General features: G+C 47.9%; 1 protein-coding gene across 5 annotated transcripts in view; it reads left to right on the plus strand.

Annotated features, from left to right (window-relative positions):
* The window catches only part of SGCG (sarcoglycan gamma), a 967,353-nt gene that overhangs the window by 599,937 nt on the left and 349,261 nt on the right, over positions 1-18,155 (plus strand). For all 5 annotated transcript variants that reach the window (XM_085621587.1, XM_085621590.1, XM_085621588.1 and 2 more), the window contains one exon: positions 6,447-6,548. In XM_085621587.1, the coding sequence (XP_085477713.1) occupies positions 6,447-6,548 (102 nt within the window). The remainder of the gene's footprint in view (positions 1-6,446; positions 6,549-18,155) is intronic.

An 18,155-nucleotide genomic window follows, 5' to 3' on the forward strand; every position in this document is an offset into this window, starting at 1 on the left:
GGAGGTTACAAATCAATCAATCAATCAATCAAAACATATATAGAGCGTGCTACTCACCCGTGAGGGTCTCAAGGCGCTGGGGGGGGGAGAAGAAGCAGCTACTGATCGAACAGCCAGGTCTTAAGAAGTCTCCTGAAGGTCAGCAGGTTCTGGGTCTGTGGCAGGTGGATGGGGAGGGTGTTCCTTGTCTTGGCGGTGAGGTGGGAGAATGATCTGCCGCTGGTGGTCATTCGGCAGATGCGTGGGATTGTGGCGAGGGCGAGTTCAGCGGAGTGTAGAACTCGCCCTCGCGATCGTGATGTTCGGGGTGTAGAAGGTGAGTCGTTTGTTGAGGTATGCTGGTCCGGCGTTGTGGAGGTCTTTGTGGGCGTGGGTGAGGAGCTTGAAGGTGATCTTCTTGCTGACGGGGAGCCAGTGCAGGTCTCTCAGGAGCGCGATGATGTGGATGTGGCGAGGGATTCCGAGCATGAGGCGTGCAGAGGCGTTTTGTAAGCGTTACAGTCTTTTCAGTAGACTGGCCGTGGTTCCAGTGTAGAGGATGTTGCCGTAGTCCAGCCTGCTGCTGACGAGGGCTTCGGTGACCGTCCTTCTGGTTTTGGTGGGGATCCATTGGTAGATCTTGCAGAGCATGCGGAGGGTGTTGAAGCAGGAGGAGGAGACAGCGTTGACTTGCTGGGTCATGGAGACCGTTGAGTCCAGGATGAAACCCAGGTTGCGTGCATGGTTGGTGGGTGTCGGGGCAGCTCACAACATGGCCGGCCACCAGGAGTCGTCCCATGCGGAGGAGGTGGAGCCAAGGATGAAGACCTCCGTCTTCTCAGAGTTCAGTTTCAGACGGCTGGTCTTCATCCACTCTGCGATGGCCTTCATTCCCTCATGGAGGTTGGATTTGGCGGTGGCCGTCTCCTTGTTTAGGGAGATGATCAGCTGGGTGTCGTCGGCGTACGAGATGATGTTGAGGTGGTGTGCTCGGACGATGTTGGCGAGTGGTGCCATGTAGATGTTGAAAAGGGTCGGGCTGAGGGACGATCCTTGATGTATGTCGCTGGTGATCGTGGTGGCTTCCGATCTGAATGGGGGGAGACGGACTCTCTGGGTTCTGCCGGTGAGGAAGGAGGTGATCCAGTTCAGGGTTTTGTCGCAGATTCCTGGGTCGTGGAGGCGCGTGTGTACGGTGTGGTGGCAGACAGTGTCGAAGGCGGCCGAGAGGTCCAGGAGGATGAGGGCCGCGGTTTCGTCATAGTCCAGCAGGGTCCTGATGTTGTTGGTGGTGGCGATGAGGGCGGTTTCGGTGCTGTGATTGCTGCGGAAGCCGGATTGGGAGGAGTCCAGGATGTTGTTCTCCTCCAGGAAGTGAGTTAGTTGTCTGTTGGCGGTCTTCTCAATGACTTTCGCTGGGAACGGGAGCAGGGAGATGGGTTGAAAGTTCTTGAGGTCCTTTAGGTCCACCTTAGGTTGCTTGAGAAGGGCGTTGATCTCGGCGTGTTTCCAGCTCTCCGGAAAGGTGGCTGTCTCGAAGGAGCTGGTGATCATCTTTCGAAGTTGGGGTGCGATGATGGAGCTTGCTTTGTTGAAGACGTGGTGTGGGCAGGTGTCAGAAGGAGAGCCGGAGTGGATGGTGTTCATGATTTTGATGGTGTCTTCATCATTGATGTGGTTCCAGGAGAACGGGAGTTTGGTGCATTTGGTGGTTGTTGAGTCGGGGGTGTCTGCATCCGTCGTCAGTGTCTGGGTGTCGAAGCTGTCGTGGGTGTCTGCGATCTTGCGGTGAAAGAAGGTGGCCAGGGAGTCGCAAAGTTCTTGCAACGGCGGAATGTCATTCGTGCTGGAGCTGGGGGAGGCGATTTCTTTCATGATGCTGAAGAGCTTTTTGCTGTTGTGTGCATTGTTGTCGATGCGTTCCTGGAAGGAGGTCCTTTTGGCGGATCGGATGAGTTTGTGGTGCTTGCGTCTGGCTTTCTTGAGTGCTGCGTGGTTGTCTGGTGTCTGGTCTTGGCACCACTGCTTCTTGATTCTTTGGCAGGTTTGTTTGGAAGTCTGGAGGTCGGTGTTGAACCAGATGGCTCTCATGTCAGTGCGCCTGTTAGAGGGTTTCCTGATCGGGGCAAGGGTGTTGGCGCAGTCATCGATCCATTGTCGGAAGTTGTGGGCCGCTGCGTTGGTGTCAGAGGTCTTCGATGGAGGGTCTCGGGCGAGGAGCTGGTCTTCGTTGACTTTGTTCCAGCTGCAGTGTGGGATTTGTTGAGGTTGAATGTGCGCGGTGTGTTTCTCGAAGGAGAAGTGGATGCAGTGGTGGTCGTTCCAGTGGAGTTTGGTGGTGTGGCTGAAGGTGACGTGGTTGCTGGCAGAGAAGATGGGGTCGAGTGTGTGTCCGGTGGAGTGGGTGGGTGTTGTGACGAGCTGTTTGAGTCCGAGGTTGGCTAGGTTGTCGATCAGGGTTGTGGAGTTGCTGTCGTTGGAGTTCTCGAGATGGAAGTTCAGGTCTCCGAGGAGGATGTAGTCTGTGGAGGTAAGGGCGTGCGTGCGGATGAGGTCTGCGATGGAGTCGCTGAAGTGTGGTCGGGGTCCCGGGGGTCTGTAGACAAGGGTTCTTCTGAGGGTGGTGTTGTGATCGACAAGCCCATACTAAGAAGGGGCTAACAAGTCTATTAATGAATCTGAATGCAGCATTTACGAAAGACAATGACACAAGCCAATGAAAAATATGGGCGGAGAGTGGGCGCGGCTTCTCTCCCATACTCTACTACAGCAGTCTCGCAGAGCGAGCAGTGAATGTGTGCTGCTATAGGCTCGACCTAATGAGAGTCCAATCACCAATCTACAACATTGTGTAATTTTGAGTCGTAGACAGGGCTCTTCAGGGGGTTCGGTGCTATGCATTCTCCATACTAATCTGAGCTGCGGTTCTCAAAGGAGAGTGCTGAAAAGCAATATTGTCAGCTCCTCTTAAGTGTCAAATCCAGTTCAGCCAAGACTTAACGAAGGAGGCAGAAGTGTTTTTCCAGTTGTTGAGCACTGACTTACAGGCCACAGTCAGTAGGATGTCTATTAATAGGCTATCGTTAGATGACCAGACCCCTGGGTCTAGGGATCCATGGAGGAGGAAGATAAAGCCACATTTCAGCTGGGCTCCAAATGGAGACCAAATAAAATCATTTACCCGATTCCAGAAATGGGAGACAGCATTACATTAAAAGAATAGGCGAGGTAAGTCCCCGATCTCTCCAATGCAATTCCAGCGTGTTGGATCTTCTCTAGGTGACATCTTGTGGAGACGTGAGGAGGTCCAAAAGGTCCTTTGTAGGAGCCAACATTTAGTTTGGGACAGGAAAGGGGCAATTGTATGGGAAACAACCGATTTGCTAATCAGTCCCCAATTATTCAGAGATGTGCTATTGGGACAGGAAAGGGGCAATTGTATGGGAAACAACCGATTTGCTAATCAGTCCCCAATTATTCAGAGATGTGCTATCGGACACGTCCATTTCTTAAATAAGTTGGAATTCAGGCGCATGGTTCTGGGTTTTAGCAGGTGGTAAACTTTGGAGATTTAGTGACTGGATTTGTTGAAGGAGGATATAAGTGTAGGCAGAGAGGAGTCCTTATGGGAGCAAGTAGACTTGGTTATGTAAGGTTTAAAGTTAAGGAAGTCCTAGAAATCCAACTCCAACAGATTGTACTGGTGCTGGATTTCTTTAAAGGAGAGAGGTCGTTGCTGTGTGGCCTGCTGTTTCAAAAAGCAGAAGCCCTTGGTGGGCCAGGAACGCCAATGCACAGGTGTGCCATGTATTCTAAATTCAGAGTTATTCTAAAGTAAAGACAAGTTAAATTGGTTTATTGGGACCTCTAGGAGTTTGTATATTTTCAGAAGAGTCTGTTTAGTGTTGTTGAAAATATATTGGTCTGGATGGGAGGGTCTGATCTTGGAAGATGAGTATAATGCGAAATATATCCTCAAGGATCTCTTTTAACTAGGAGCCATGATGGAGTACAGTATGACAGTTGAGAAAACCATAAGGAGCTCAGTCTGGCTAGAAATGCAATTTGATAGTTTTTAAAGTCAGTCACATTTACTCTTCCAAAATTTCTGGGAAGACTTAATTTTTTAATGGATATCCTAGGGCGTTTGTTTTGCCATATGCATTTTCCTAACATCTTATCTAATTTTTGATGGAACTCCTTGGGCAGGGATAATGGCAGCATGCTTATGATGTAATTGACTTTTGGGGTCACCATCATTTTAACAGTCTCTATATGCCCCCACCAGGTAATACATTTAGGGGCCACCCATCCAACAAGTTTTCTATTTTCTTCAATATCAATATTTTGTTGTGTTGTATGGTTTCTATCAGATCTCACCCCAATTCTGTGCCTAAGCATTTTAAAATCTTTGGTTGCCTCACCTGCCTTGAATAATCCAAGAGGACTCTGGTGCATAATAGTTTTATCCCTTGACTCCTGATTTGTCCTTGTTGAGTTTGTATCCTGCAACTAAGGAATAGTCTTCGATCATTTGAATTGGTGCATTGATGGAATGCTTTGCTTTCTCAGTCACATTAAGGATATCATAAGGCATAAGCCACCATTTTCACAATATTTCTGTTAAAGGCACCACCAGTGAAGAAGTCATTTGATTGGATGTAATGGAGCAGGGGTCCAGGGACAGGATGAAAAGGATGAAAATGGAAGGAGATAGCGGACAGCCCTGCCTCGTTCCTCTCTCTAGCATGAAGAAAGGGGAGAAGAGACCACCTCTAGCATGGTGACCACTATAGAGGACCATCACCATTCGAGTAAAATCTTTGCCTACATTAAAGTTTAATTGTATTTAATGGAGAAATGTCCACAGGACCCTATCAAACACCTTTTCAGCATCTAATGTTATCACAACAGTGTCAGAGGAGGTGGCCTTTTTCTAAAATATGGCATGAGGGCAGTGTTGTCATTTGACATGCACTCTTTAATGAACCCTACCTGGGCACGACTAATTAAGCATGGTAAATAATGTTCCAGTCTTTAAATAGGATTTTAGCATAGATCTTCACATCTATGTTTATAAGTGAGATTGGTCTAAAAGCTTTTAGCAAGTGTTGGGTCCTTACCCTCTTTCGGTAGCTCCGCTATAGTGGCTTCACTTCTGGCACCTGAAACAGCTTCTGACTCCGTAAAGTGGTGTAACAGAGCTCATAGTATGGGGGTAAGAGAGTACGCGAATATCTTGTAAAAATTTGCCATAAATCCATCTGGTCCCAGAGCTTTGCTTGGTTTGAGGGTTTTAATAACTGCAGTAATCTCATCTGAGCTGCATGGCGAATTGAGTTTTTTTTAATCCTCCTTGATAATGCAAGGTAAGTGTATCCTCTTCAAGTTCTCCCTACACATTGAGTGGAAGACCGTAAGTCATCCTTATAGAGCTACTCATAAAAGTCTTTGTATATGCTATTGAGTATCGGGAACAATTGCAAGCTAGCTGCCATAGCCAATGCATGGGATATGATCAGTCATACAGCTGAGCTCATCTACTAATTATGGTCCGGGCCCAGATTTACAAAGATAAAAAGAAAATTGGCCCACTTACAACTGACTTCTGCTGGTAGATGGGAGTAATTTACAAGCTTGTTAATTACACCATGTCTACAAAGGCTCAAACACCGGCAGTGCATGAATTACTGAAAAGTGCCCTACCCTTCCATGGTTTTCTCTCATGTGTCCATGTGGGAGACCTCAGGGATGTGTGTGTTTGTAAAGGGGGTTGGGGATGACCAGGGAGATATCATTCAAATATTTTGCACAGCCACCCAGGGTAACTTTTCTAGTAATTACAACAATGTGTATTTCCCACTCGTATGTGTAGATTAAAGATATAACTGGAAGTTCCAGATGTAACTGCTGCAGAAATAGTGGGAAGGGAACCAATCATCCCAGATTTAAACTGAGATATGGAAGAAAATACTTAAAAATCAATTTAATAATATGTAAATGTGACTGTCCTGATCTGCCGTCTAATTTGTAGGGAATTTCATGTACTTTGGACAGTTACCTAGGACAGATGTGCGCTACAGATGTGCCTTAAAGAAAGGCGTAGGCGTCTTACTTGTGCTGATGGACTTGAATTGTCCCCTGATGGTAATGCCCAAAGAGCATGGGGTAAAGGCTCTGCTGTCGCATGCACGGCCACTGCTGATAATGGTCGTGCACAGTCATTTAGGTGATTACACTTGTGAAACTGAAGTGCACTACACATGTAACGAGGCCCTTTACTGTGAGCACTACACATGTAACATGACCTTTTAGAATGTCTGAGTTTTATTTAACTATATGTTTTTTAACTGCTGGAATGAATAAGAGCGTCCTGAATTGTGTTGTTCTGAAACTGTACAAGTGGAACACGATACACAGCGATGGAAGGGACAGTCCTAAACCGCCCGTGTTGTTTGTCTCCGCAGACTGGAATGGGTCACCTGCGAGTCACAAGCGAGGGGCTTCGTTTGGAAGGAGAGTCGGAATTCCTGTTCCCGTTGTACGCCAAAGAAATTCATTCTAGGACGGTAAGAGTGTGTTTATTGCAGTCACCATTAGGGCTGTTCACAATCATTGGGTCATTGTGACCCAAACGAGGATGTCCAGTCGGTCGTGGTGAAGTTCTAGTGAGCTTTTAGCAGCGTGATGAATGTTAAAACTACACAAAAACGTCAGCATGATTATTATTTTTCAGAACTGAACTGTACCAAGTAAAGTGAAAATGTTCTTATATACACACAAATTAGTCAGAAATGCATCATAGCCTGAACAACCTTTATTTGTGAATCTATCTGATACCGTTAACGTGATTTAAAAAAAGAGACTGTTGGGACCCGAACCAGCTAGTTTTACTAATTTAAATATCAAAGGTTGACTCAATCTTCATGTTAACTGTCTGTGTGTGCAACATTCCATAGTGATTACAACAATGTTAGTGTCAATCAAAGGCCCAGGTACTTATTGAAAAGCTGAACAGAGACAGAACTTGTCCAGCGGGAGTATATTAAAACTTTACATGTCAAAGCGAAAAAAAACATGACCTTTCCTGTAATGCAATAGAAGCTGTTTCAAGCGAGCTTTGAAGTGGAGAATCCCATAGTTAACATCCTTTTTGATTAAAAAAATGCAAACCCTTGATTGTAGGTGGAATCCATTATCCCAAACACTACAAACGCTTCCTTTTAAATCTAAAAGATGCTTGCTAATCAACCAATACTTAGCCTTTTGTGGTTCGGAATTGTAGAGCTGACTTAGACATTTATTTTTTATTGGACTCATTACCCTAGAAATCCTTGAACATATTTCTTCACTCGATAGATGTAGAAGTGAGAAAATTATTTTCAGTATTAGATTTATATTACTGTAGACTGCTAATAACAAATGCTGATATTCCAATGTAAAATGCCAAATGATCCTTTTCTGAATTACGAAAATGTGCCTGCATTTTATAAACGTTGGTTTTCTCTGTTCTCTTATTTTTTTTCTTTTTGTTTTGGCCAACTAAGTACAGGCATGTGCAAACTGAAATCAAGTACAGAGTGGACCACATTTTACAACACTATAGAAATTGAGTAATTTTTTCATAAAACAAAACTTTTTAAAAATCCCAATGGGACCAATACACAATCAGCATTGGCATAGGCAATAGATCTCGCCTTTGTGACCTTATAAGTGTTTAGCCTTGCAGCACATTATCCTGGGTGCTGTGCCAACAGGGATTGAAGAGCTATACAATTACTACACACTGAGCCATGCAGTATGATTCAGGAATACATGCTTGCCTCAGGAAACATTTATGGGCACATCCCAAGGCTTTTTTAACGAACAGACAGAAAGACAAGTGTCTCGATGCAAGCCAACAGCACTGTAAAATTGTGTGTGAGACTGCATCTCTGGAGTATTGAGCAGCTTATGAAACAAAGCAGTGAAGTACTTTCCAATGGCAGAGACATCACATCCCTCCTCCCCAGACCTCTATTCACCAGGCACCCTTCTCCAGAGTTTTCCATTTAAAAATCTGCTCGCACCATCCATTTACCAGCTAGCCCCGACCTCGCCCTCTGTCCCAACCCCCTGGGTATAGGAGCACTGAAAACAGCAACAACAACAAAATGCGCCCATTTGTCAGGTAGAGAGGAAATAATTAATAAACAGGGATGGAGTCGGAATCACTCAAACTCCGCACACCTAAAAACAAAAAACCTGATCTTGTGAGATGTAACTGGTGCTTTTGTTAAGCGCTCCAATACATTCAAGTCAGTTGAGTTTGTGCTCTATAAAAATGCCCCCAAAAAGTTATCTGACCCTGTGTAATGTAACTAGCCCTCATGTAAAGCACTCCCTACACCTTTGGGTCGCTCAAGTTCACATTATATAATAAAAATGTCTCATGGTCCCTGAGGAACTGCTCTGAATGTGCTTTGAAATTAGAGTTCTGAGAAGGAGGACGACAGGAAGAGGCAGTGGAGTGGGTATGAATGGACATGCATGGCCGGCCTGGGAACCGAAACCGACCCTGGCAAACAGCTCAGCCGGCCCAGGCGTAAGGAGTGCTGGTGGAAAGCACCACTCCTAACTCGGTTACAGGGGACTGATATTACCGGCCCCCAGTACAAAAACGACCCTCCAGGGGTCCAGAACCACCCCCCCCCCCACCCTGGCAACCCACCAGGGAAATGCCCGGTGCCCACCACAGCCAGTCCGGCCCTGGCAACATGGGGGGGAGGTGGGAGGGATGAATGCTGCTCCCATTTGTCAGGTAGAGGGGAAATAATGAATAAACATGGGCGGCGGCATCACTTAATCTCTGCATACCTGAAAAGAAAAAAATTAACCTAACCTTGTGTAATGTAACTGGTGCTTTTATAAAGCACTCTAATACCTTCAGGTCAGTTGAGTTCACGCTCTATAAAAATTTCACCCAAAATTAATCTGACCTTGTGTAATATAACTAGCACTCATGTAAAGCACTTTAAAACCTTCAGGTTGCTGGAGCTCACACTCTATAATAAAAATGTCTCACAGTCGTTGGGAGATACCATGAATGTGCTTTGGAATTAGAGCTCTGCGAGGCGCGGGATGACAGGAAGAGGCACCAGGGCAGGCATGCAGTGACATGGGAGCAGGTGGTAGGGATGAATGCTGCTCCCATTTGTCGGGTAGAGGGGACGAAATGAATAAACAGGGTCACAGCGGTATCATTTATTCTCCGTGCACCTAAAAACAAAAGAATTAACCTAACCTTGTGTAATGTAACTAGTGCTTTTGTAAAGCGTTTCAATACCTTTGAGTCAGTCGAGTTTGCGCTGTATAAATACGCTCCTAAAAATTAAGCTGTCATTGTGTAATGTAACTAGTGCTCATGTAAAGCGCTCCAACACCTTCGGTTCGCTCGAGTTCACATTCTATAAACAAGTGTCAGAGAAAATGTGACTGAAGTTGCCCAAGCTTTGCCCTTAACTGTGCTGCAAAATTGAGCTGTTGAAGATCAGGTGACCGACACTCACTAAAGCAACAAGCAGCGAAGCGGGAGGAGTTTGAGGGAAATCCTCACACTTTGAAGTCAGAGAAAATTAAAGAGGTGCCCTCAAACAGTGTGTGAAGCATCTAATATTTCATCCCGGTATTTGAACTGGACGGGGAGATTAAGTGACAGGTGCCGAAGTTGAACCACCAAAGATGGGCAAACAGTGACACGAGCTATGTAGATGTTGAACAGCGTCAGGCTGAGGGATGATCCCTGGGGGACGCCGCAGATGATGTCGGTGGCTTCTGACCGGAAAGGTGGGAGGCGGACGCTCTGGGTTCTGCCGGAGAGGAAGGACGTGGTCCAGTCAAGGGCCTTCTCTTGGATTCCGGCTTCTTGGAGGCGTGTCTTTAGGGTGCGGTGGCAGACCGTGTCGAATGCGGCTGACAGGTCCAGGAGGATGAGGGCTGATGTTTCGCCGTTGTCCAGTTGGCGTCTGATGTAGTCTGTGGCGGCGATAAGGGCTGACTCGGTGCTGTGGTTTCGTCTGAATCCGGATTGGGACGGGTCCAGGATGTTGTTGTCTTCGAGGTGGCGGGTCAGTTGAATGTTGACGATTTTCTCGATGACCTTAACTGGGAACGGGAGCAGGGAGATGGGTCGGAAGCTCTTGAGATCCTTGGGGTCCGCCTTGGGCTTTTTGAGGAGGGCGTTGATATCGGCGTGCTTACATCTTTCTGGAATTGTTGCTTTTTCGAAGGAGATGTTGATGACCTTCTGTAGTTGGGGTGCGATGGCCGCGTCTGCTTTGTTGAATACGTGGTGTGGGCATGGGTCTAACGGAGATCCTGAGTGGATGGAGTTCATGATCTTGCGTGTCTCGTCGTCGTTGGTGTTGGTGTTGGCCCAGGAGGTCAGGCGGTTGGCGCTGTTGGTGATCGCGGGCGGGGGTGGAGTCGTGCATCGTTGGTGTGGTCATGGTGTTGAAGCTGTCGTGGATGTCAGCGATCTTGCGGTGGAAGAAGATGGCCAGTGAGTCGCACAGTTCTTGTGAGGGAGGGATGTCGTTGGTGCTGGCGTTGGGATTCGAGAGTTCTTTCACGATGCGGAAGAGCTCTTTGCTGTCGTGTGCGTTGTTATCCAGGCGGTCTTTGAAGGAGGATCTCTTTACTAGTCTGATGAGGTGGTGATGTCTGCCGGTGGCGTCCTTGTGGGCTGCGTGGTTCTCTGGCGTTCGTTTGTGGAGCCATTTCTTCTCCAGCTTACGGCAGGCGCGTTTGGCGGTCAGGAGTTCGTCGGTGAACCAGGTGGCTCTCTTGCTGGCATGGCTGTTGGATGGTCTCTTGAGTGGGGCAAGGGTGTTGGCGCAGTCGTCGATCCACTGTCTGAGGTTGCGGGCTGCGGCGTCAGGGCAGGTGGGGTTGATAGGTGGGTTCTGGGTGAGGGTGGTGGTCAGCTGGTCTTCAGTGACTTTGTTCCAGCAGCGGCGCGGCAGCTGTTGGGTGCGATGGTGCGTGGTTGTTTTTTTGAAGGTGAAGTGGATGCAGCGGTGGTCGGTCCAGTGGGGTTCGGAGGTGTGGTCAAAGGCGACGTGGGTGCTTGTGGAGAAGACGGCGTCCAGCGTGTGGCCTGCGGCGTGGGTGGGTGCGGTGACGAGTTGTCTGAGGCCGAGGTTGGCGAGGTTTTTGATCAGAGTGGCGTAGTTGGCGTCGTTGTTGTTCTCGAGGTGGAAATTCAGGTCCCCGAGGAGGATGTAGTCCGTGGAGGCGAGTGCGTGGGTGCTGGCAAGGTCGGCGATGGAGTCGCTGAACTGAGCCCGGGGTCCGTGGGGTCTGTAGATGAGTGTTCCTCTGAGGGTGGTGTTGGGGTCGGTGTGGATCCGGAAGTGCAGGTGTTCAGCGGTGTTGAGGGTGTCGTCTGCGTGGGTGGTGACCTTGAGGGTGGACTTGTAGACAATGGCTATTCCTCCTCCGCTTCAGTTGGCGCGGTCCCTGCGGGTGATCTTGTAGCCGTCCGAGATGGCTATGGAGATGTCGGGTGCCGAGGAGTCGTTCCACCAGGTCTCAGTGAGGAAGGCCACATCTGGGTCGGAGGTGTTGAGCAGGTCCCAGAGCTCGACGGCGTGTTTGCGTGCGGAGCGGGTGTTGATCAGGATGCAGCGGAGGTTGTTTGGTCTCGTCCTTGGATGTTTGGTGGCTCTGTCGCAGGTGAAGCTGCAGGTGCGGCAGGCGAAGGGACCGTGGGTCCGTTTCGGGGCGGCCTGGAAGCAGGTGTTGTTTCGGCCAGCGTTGAGTGCATGGAGGGAGTCGGCATCATACCGGAGTCTGGCGTCGTGGCGAGCGTGTGGTCCAGGGATCCTGGCGCTGAGCATGGACCGGGCGTGGATGGGCGCCAGCCGTGCGGCCGCTGCGCGGCCTCCATAAGAGGGGTAGAAGGAGGGATAATTGTTGGCATAATTGTTGCTGTTTTAAGTGCTTTTATGCTTCGGAAATTCCACTGGCACTGTTTCTGATTATCTGGATGTAGAATTTCACCTTGCAAATTAGTTTTTGGTGCACTGAAGGTGCACCTAGGTGCACAACCATAATGTGATTCAGGCCCATACAATAGTAATATCTTGGTACATTTATAAATGATTCAATGAATCAATACCAACATCAGATCAGGCTCTTATAACAAATGCAAATTACCTGTTCCAAGTCCCCTAATTGGTCAAGACCGGCCTTACTCGGCCCTCCATTAAACAGTAACTTTAACGATGCATCAATGCTTTTTAATACCGGAAGGATAGGTTCAAGAGATCTAACCAGGGCTGCCTCTACCTCCTTGATGTTTGCAAGGGAGGGGGTAGTACTAGCATAAGCCGGCTGTGGAAGAAGAGTAACATTAATGTTGGTGCCACTAGTGAGAGGAGAAACTGCATCAGTTTTAAGTGAAAGGGTCTCTTCAGGGTTAATCAGCAGCTTTCTGCTATGGGTGTTTGATGGATGTCCTTTAACCTTTTTATTTGTAGGGGAATCAATACATGTCATGTTATTGATCAAGGTATTACTCGTATTAATTACTATGTCTTCATTGAAGACGCAGGGGTTCTCTGGCGCTTTCCTGGATGTGCTGCCTGGTGGTGGTACAGGGCAAGCAGTAGCCATGATATTGCCAAAGTCTTGGGACGATAAAAGTACTTTCTTAGTCACCCAAAGGCTTTCTTCGACATTTTCAATCTCCGTGTTGAGAACGCCTATGACATTCGTGATGAAACTTGTCATACTGATAGTTAATGAGATATCCCTCAAAGGGGGCAGGTCAGCTACTGATTTCATCTTGCCCTTCGTAAGAGTTCACGTAAAATACTTATAAGTCACTCAGCCAAAAATCTTACAATAGGGTCATTATAAACAAGACCGAACGGGTTGGCCCAAGCCCAGCATCGACTGGCTATAGCCGGGCGCTGACGGGCTTGCTCTTGGCCTAGTTTTGAGCCCGGGCATGTCCTGCACTGCGGTGTAACATTGATGCTTTAATTGAGCTGCTGGTAAAATGGCATGTTACCGGCCCTTTCTCTGGGCAGGCCACTCAAAGAGGAAAGCAAGATGGGTGCTGGGGATGAACTTCCACCGCAGCACAAGCTCCAACTGCAGTCAAGCATCCCATGCCACAGTGTAACGTTGCCACTTTAATAATGCTGCTGGTGAAATGGCATATAACCGGCCCCTCCAATTAGCAGGCAAGAGAAGGAGTAAAGCAAGATGAGTGCTGGGGGCCGAACTCCCACCCTATCAAATGCCCAACTGCACTCAAGCATCCCTCGCCGTGATGTAACATTGGCGATTTAATAGCACTGTAGGTAAAATGGCGTGTTACCCGCCGCTCGTCTGGGCAGGCAAGAGAAGTAGGAAAGCAAGATGCATGCTGAGGGACGAAGTCCCACCGCTGTACACGCCCCAAGTGCATTCAAGCACCCCCTTTAGTCATTAAGGTGAGATTTTGCAACTGTTTTCAGAAATTTAGAACAGATAATGGGATTCCCAGAACCTTCAGAAACAGGAGGTTCTTCCAGCAAAACGTTGAAGTCTGCTTGTTAGTTATACCGACAAAAACATTGCAAGATAAAATATATGAAAATTGCAGTTGAAAGCAGGTTGCTCCTTAAACTGCATAAGAGGGGAGAAAAGTACACAGGAAACAATTTGCCACACTCATAATCCTTAGGTATTCATATAATAAGTTAGCATAAACGTTCTACCCATAACTACTCACCAATCTGCCCTGCATATTAATGTCATGTTTTCCACTTACTTAAGCACTGTGAGTAAATCAACTTGTGAAGGAGAATCATACCCATTGAGAGAAATTAAAAACAACTTTAGGCCAAGTAAAACTATTGTTATTACTGAAACCATACTAAAGATCTTACAGCATCTGCTATATGACATCTTCTGAGATTAAAAATAAAAACTTCAAAGAATTTAGAAATCAAAAATCATAGTTTGGGCTTTGATTTATTTTATCAAACCATCAATCTTATTTAAAAAACAATAATCAAAATCAGACGGTCTTCTCAGCTACATTCAACGCAAAGGGGAGGAGCAATATGGGCTGGTAGTTCTTGAGGTCTGTTGGATCTGTCAAGGGCTTCTTGAGCAGGGGCCTGACTTCTGCGTGTTTCCAGTCATCAGGGAAAGTGCCGCTCTCGAAGGTGGTGTTGATGGTGCATCATAATTCTGGTGCTATGGCTGTGGCAGCTCTGTGGTAGATGTGTGGTGGGCAGGGGTCTGTGGGGGCCCGAGTGGATGCCTTTCATGTTTGGGGAGGTGTCTTCGGTGGTGATCGGGGTCCAGAAAGAGATGGTGGACTTGCTGGTGTTGCCGGGAGACAGGGAGGTTGCGGAGTCCGGTGTATGGTCATTGAAATTGTCATAGAGGTTTTTAATCTTCAGGTGGAAGTAGGAACCAAGCTTGTTGCAGAGGTGTTGGGAAAGGGTGATGTCTGTTGCTTCACAGGGGGGCTTGGTGAATTCCTGGATGACGCTGAAGAGTTCCTTGGAGTTGCTGGAGTTGGCGAGGATTTTGTTGTGGATGAAGGTCCTTTTGGAGGTTCTGATGTGTTGGTGGTATTGTGTATAGGCGTTCTTGTAGGTGGTGTGGTTTTCTGGTGTCTTGTTGTTTCACCAGTTATTCTCCAGGCGTCTGTAAGTGCGTCTGGTTTCTTGGAGGTCGGTGGTGAACCAGGCGGCTTTCCTGTGGCGTTGTCTGTCAGAGTTGCGTAGCATGGCGAGCTTGTCTGTGCAGTTGGAGATCCATGTTTGGAATTCCCTGGCAGCGGGGAAGGTGTCGCTGGAGGTGTAGAGGCAGAGGGAGATTTTGTGCGCGATGGTGAGGCCTCCTCCCGGGTGGTTGGGGCGGTCCTTCCTCTGGATCTTGTATCTGTCTGGGATGGCGCTGGCGATGTCTGAGGCATTGGTCCAGGTTTCTGTGAAGAAGGCGACGTGAGGTGAGAGGTTGTCCAGGAGGTTCCAGAGCTCCACGGTGTATCTGTGTATGGAGCGCACGTTGAGGAGGATGCATCTTAGGGCCTCGGTGTGCTGTGGTTCATAGGTTAACTGCCTGGGTCAAAACTGCGGTAGATGCGGTATCCCCCAAAAAGAGCTTTCTGTCCAAAAGGAAAAAACCCTCTGAACCTTGTTTCTCAGAAAAACTCAGAGAACAGAAAAACGTATGCAGAAGGTCTGAAAGAAAGTGGAGAGCTACTTACGAGCAGGCGAGGAAAATTGAATATGCATATATGCTGTCCGAATACAAGAAATTGATCATGGAGGAAAAAAACGAATATTTTACAATGAAAATATTGGAGGCCATGAACTCCAGCAGAGAGCTGTTCACTACAGTCAAAAATCTAGCCAATCTCCCAGCTAAATCTCAGACGATGAATAGCCCGGAATTTTGTAACACTCTAGGACAATTTTTCACAAAGTTGAGATAGTGTATAAAACCTTTAGAAATAGCAATCACTCCTCCAAGATACCTAAGCCAGGGCTAGATACACACGCACCTGGCACGGGTTCCTCCTTTTCCTCTCCCTCGGTGGAACAGATCACTCAAGTGGTGAAGACAACCAAATCAGGAGCTCCGTCTGACCCTTGCCCTCCTTAAGTTTTCCATCTGTTCCCAGAAATACTCAGCGAGCAACTTAGATTAGTGTTCACAGAAATAATACAGTCAGGCCTGTTCCTGGAGGCGTGGAAGACAGCCTCAGTCCTGCCCCTGTTAAAGAAACCCAACCTCGACCCTAAGGAACCTAGCAGCTACCGTCCGATCTCGAGGATTCCTTTTCCGTCTAAGGTGTTGGAGAAATTACTCAACATGCAGATTACAACTTTTATTTCCGCCAGAGACCTCCTGGACCATTCACAATAGGTTTAGAGAGGGCCACGGAACAGAGACTGCTCTGGTCATGGCGGTTGAGGAATTCAGAAGAACACTGGATGCAGGAGGGAAGGCCGCATTGATCTTGTTAGATTTATCGTCGGCCCTTCGATGCAGTCAACCATGAAATTTTAATTGGTAGACTAGCAGAGTTGGAAATTCAAGATACCACCCTTATTCTACTGTCATCCTATCTAACGGACAGAACCTTTGCAGTAGAAGCGGATGGATCGGCCTACAAATCTTTCAAACTGTCATGTGGGGTGCCTCAGGGCTCCTCCTTGAGCCCCACTCTTTTTAATATCTATGTGGCTCCTTTGGCATCGATCATCAGGCAATGTGGTTTCTTGGTGGTCTCCTATGCCGATGACACCCAGATGGTGGTATCAGTCTCAAATAATGTTGAAGAGACAGCCGATCGTTTCAACATCTGCATGTCGCAGATAAATACATGGATGCAGACTAACTGCTTGAAATTTAACAGCGAAAAAACAGAAGTTTTGCTGCTAGGATCCAAAGCCTCCTTTTGGTCTCCAAGATGGTGGCCGGCTGATCTGGGCGAATGCCCAATTCCAGTCCCTAAGGTTAGGAACCTAGGGATTGTATTTGATGACAGACTGACATTTGCGTGTCAAATTAACAAGTTTGCCTCCACCTTCTGGGGTATTTAAAAGGTGATCAGGTAGATCCGCCCTTTTATTCCCCGGGATGCATTAAAAACGCTGGTCACAGCCATGGCCCTTTCCAGACTGGACTATGGCAATGCCCTATACGTGGGGATACAGTCCCAGTTTTTATTGAAACTGCAGCGAATGCAGAATGCAGCAGCTAGATTAATACTGGACATCCCAAAATATGAATCAGTCTCCCTTTGATTGAGAGACCTCCACTGGCTCCCAGTAGAAAAAAGTATTACATTTAAATCACAATGCCTAGCATATAAGGCTCTTCAGGGTAAAGGACCACTGTATCTGAGAACACATCTTAAATGGTATATGCCAGCCAGAAATTTAAGGTCAGCTCATTCAAAACTACTAATAATACCCAGGTACAAGCAGGTTCGCTGGGTGGGCAGAAGCTTCCTTTTAGGGACAGCGAAAACCTGGAACCGCTTATCAATCCCGATAAAGAGCAGCACGTCGCTCGGGTCATTTAGAAGACTGCTGAAAACATGGTATTTCGCTAACTGACTTGCTCTTATATTGTATTAGTATCACCTGGTCCTGCCATACTTCAGTGTTCCTGCCAATTCCAGTGCCAAGACGCCCTTGGGCATACGTGCGCTTTATAAATCTATAAATCAAATCAAATCGGTGGTGTTGCCAGTTGGAGCAGTGGTGAAGGTCTTACGGCAGTGGTGGCAGGAGAACTGGCTGTGGGTCTTATTCAGTGTGGACTGCTGGCAGTTGTTGTTTCTTCCGGGGTTGAGTGTGAGGAGGGTGGCTGAGTCGTAGCAGTGGGTGGTGGGAGACCCAGGGACCCTGGCGATTGTCGCAGTCAGGCCGTGGACAGACGCAGACGGGCTTGCCTTTGGCACGCCTTTGGTGCGCTACAGCGCACCCGCTGCGTGTGCGAGACAGCGTAGCGGTCGGCGTTAAGTAGGGAGGCGGGAGAGGGACGTGCAGCTGGGAGACGGGAGCAGGGACTGGCAGGGGGCGGGGCCGCAGGGGCGGCAGCAGAGATATGGGAGCAGGAAAATGAGTACAACTGGCACAATAAGAAAACATGGCAAAAAACAAGTACAACAGGCACAATTAGTAACCACAATTAACAGCACAAGTACAGCAATGAAAAACAGGGCACAATAACACAAAACAATGTCAGGGAAAGAAAATCAGCAGAAGCGGCAGCAGAATAGAACGAATGCAATACCAGACCTTGGCAGCAATGGCCTCCAACCCCTCCCAAGGAGGAGGTGAAGCGGGGTCAGCGGAGGTGGCACAAGACTGCGAGCTGCTGGGGAGAGAGCAGGTCTCAGGCCAGGAGGTCAGATGTCTTGCTCCTCGAGTGATAACCCCACTGCGGGCACGGACACGGCCACAATCCTAGTCGCAATTACACAGTCCCGAGATATGCTCAACGCTAAAATAGGTGCTGTGGCAGCAGATGTCATGCTATTACGACAGGATTTATGGAATGTCGCGGTACGAATAACACAGGCAAAGACACAGATCTCTGGAAAGAGGATACAATCATAACTTGCAAACATGTTGAGGATGCAGAGGAGAGAGCACGCCGCAATAACC

The sequence above is a fragment of the Triturus cristatus genome, chromosome 8 (assembly GCF_964204655.1).
Source record: "Triturus cristatus chromosome 8, aTriCri1.1, whole genome shotgun sequence".
NCBI classification, from domain to species: domain Eukaryota; kingdom Metazoa; phylum Chordata; class Amphibia; order Caudata; family Salamandridae; genus Triturus; species Triturus cristatus.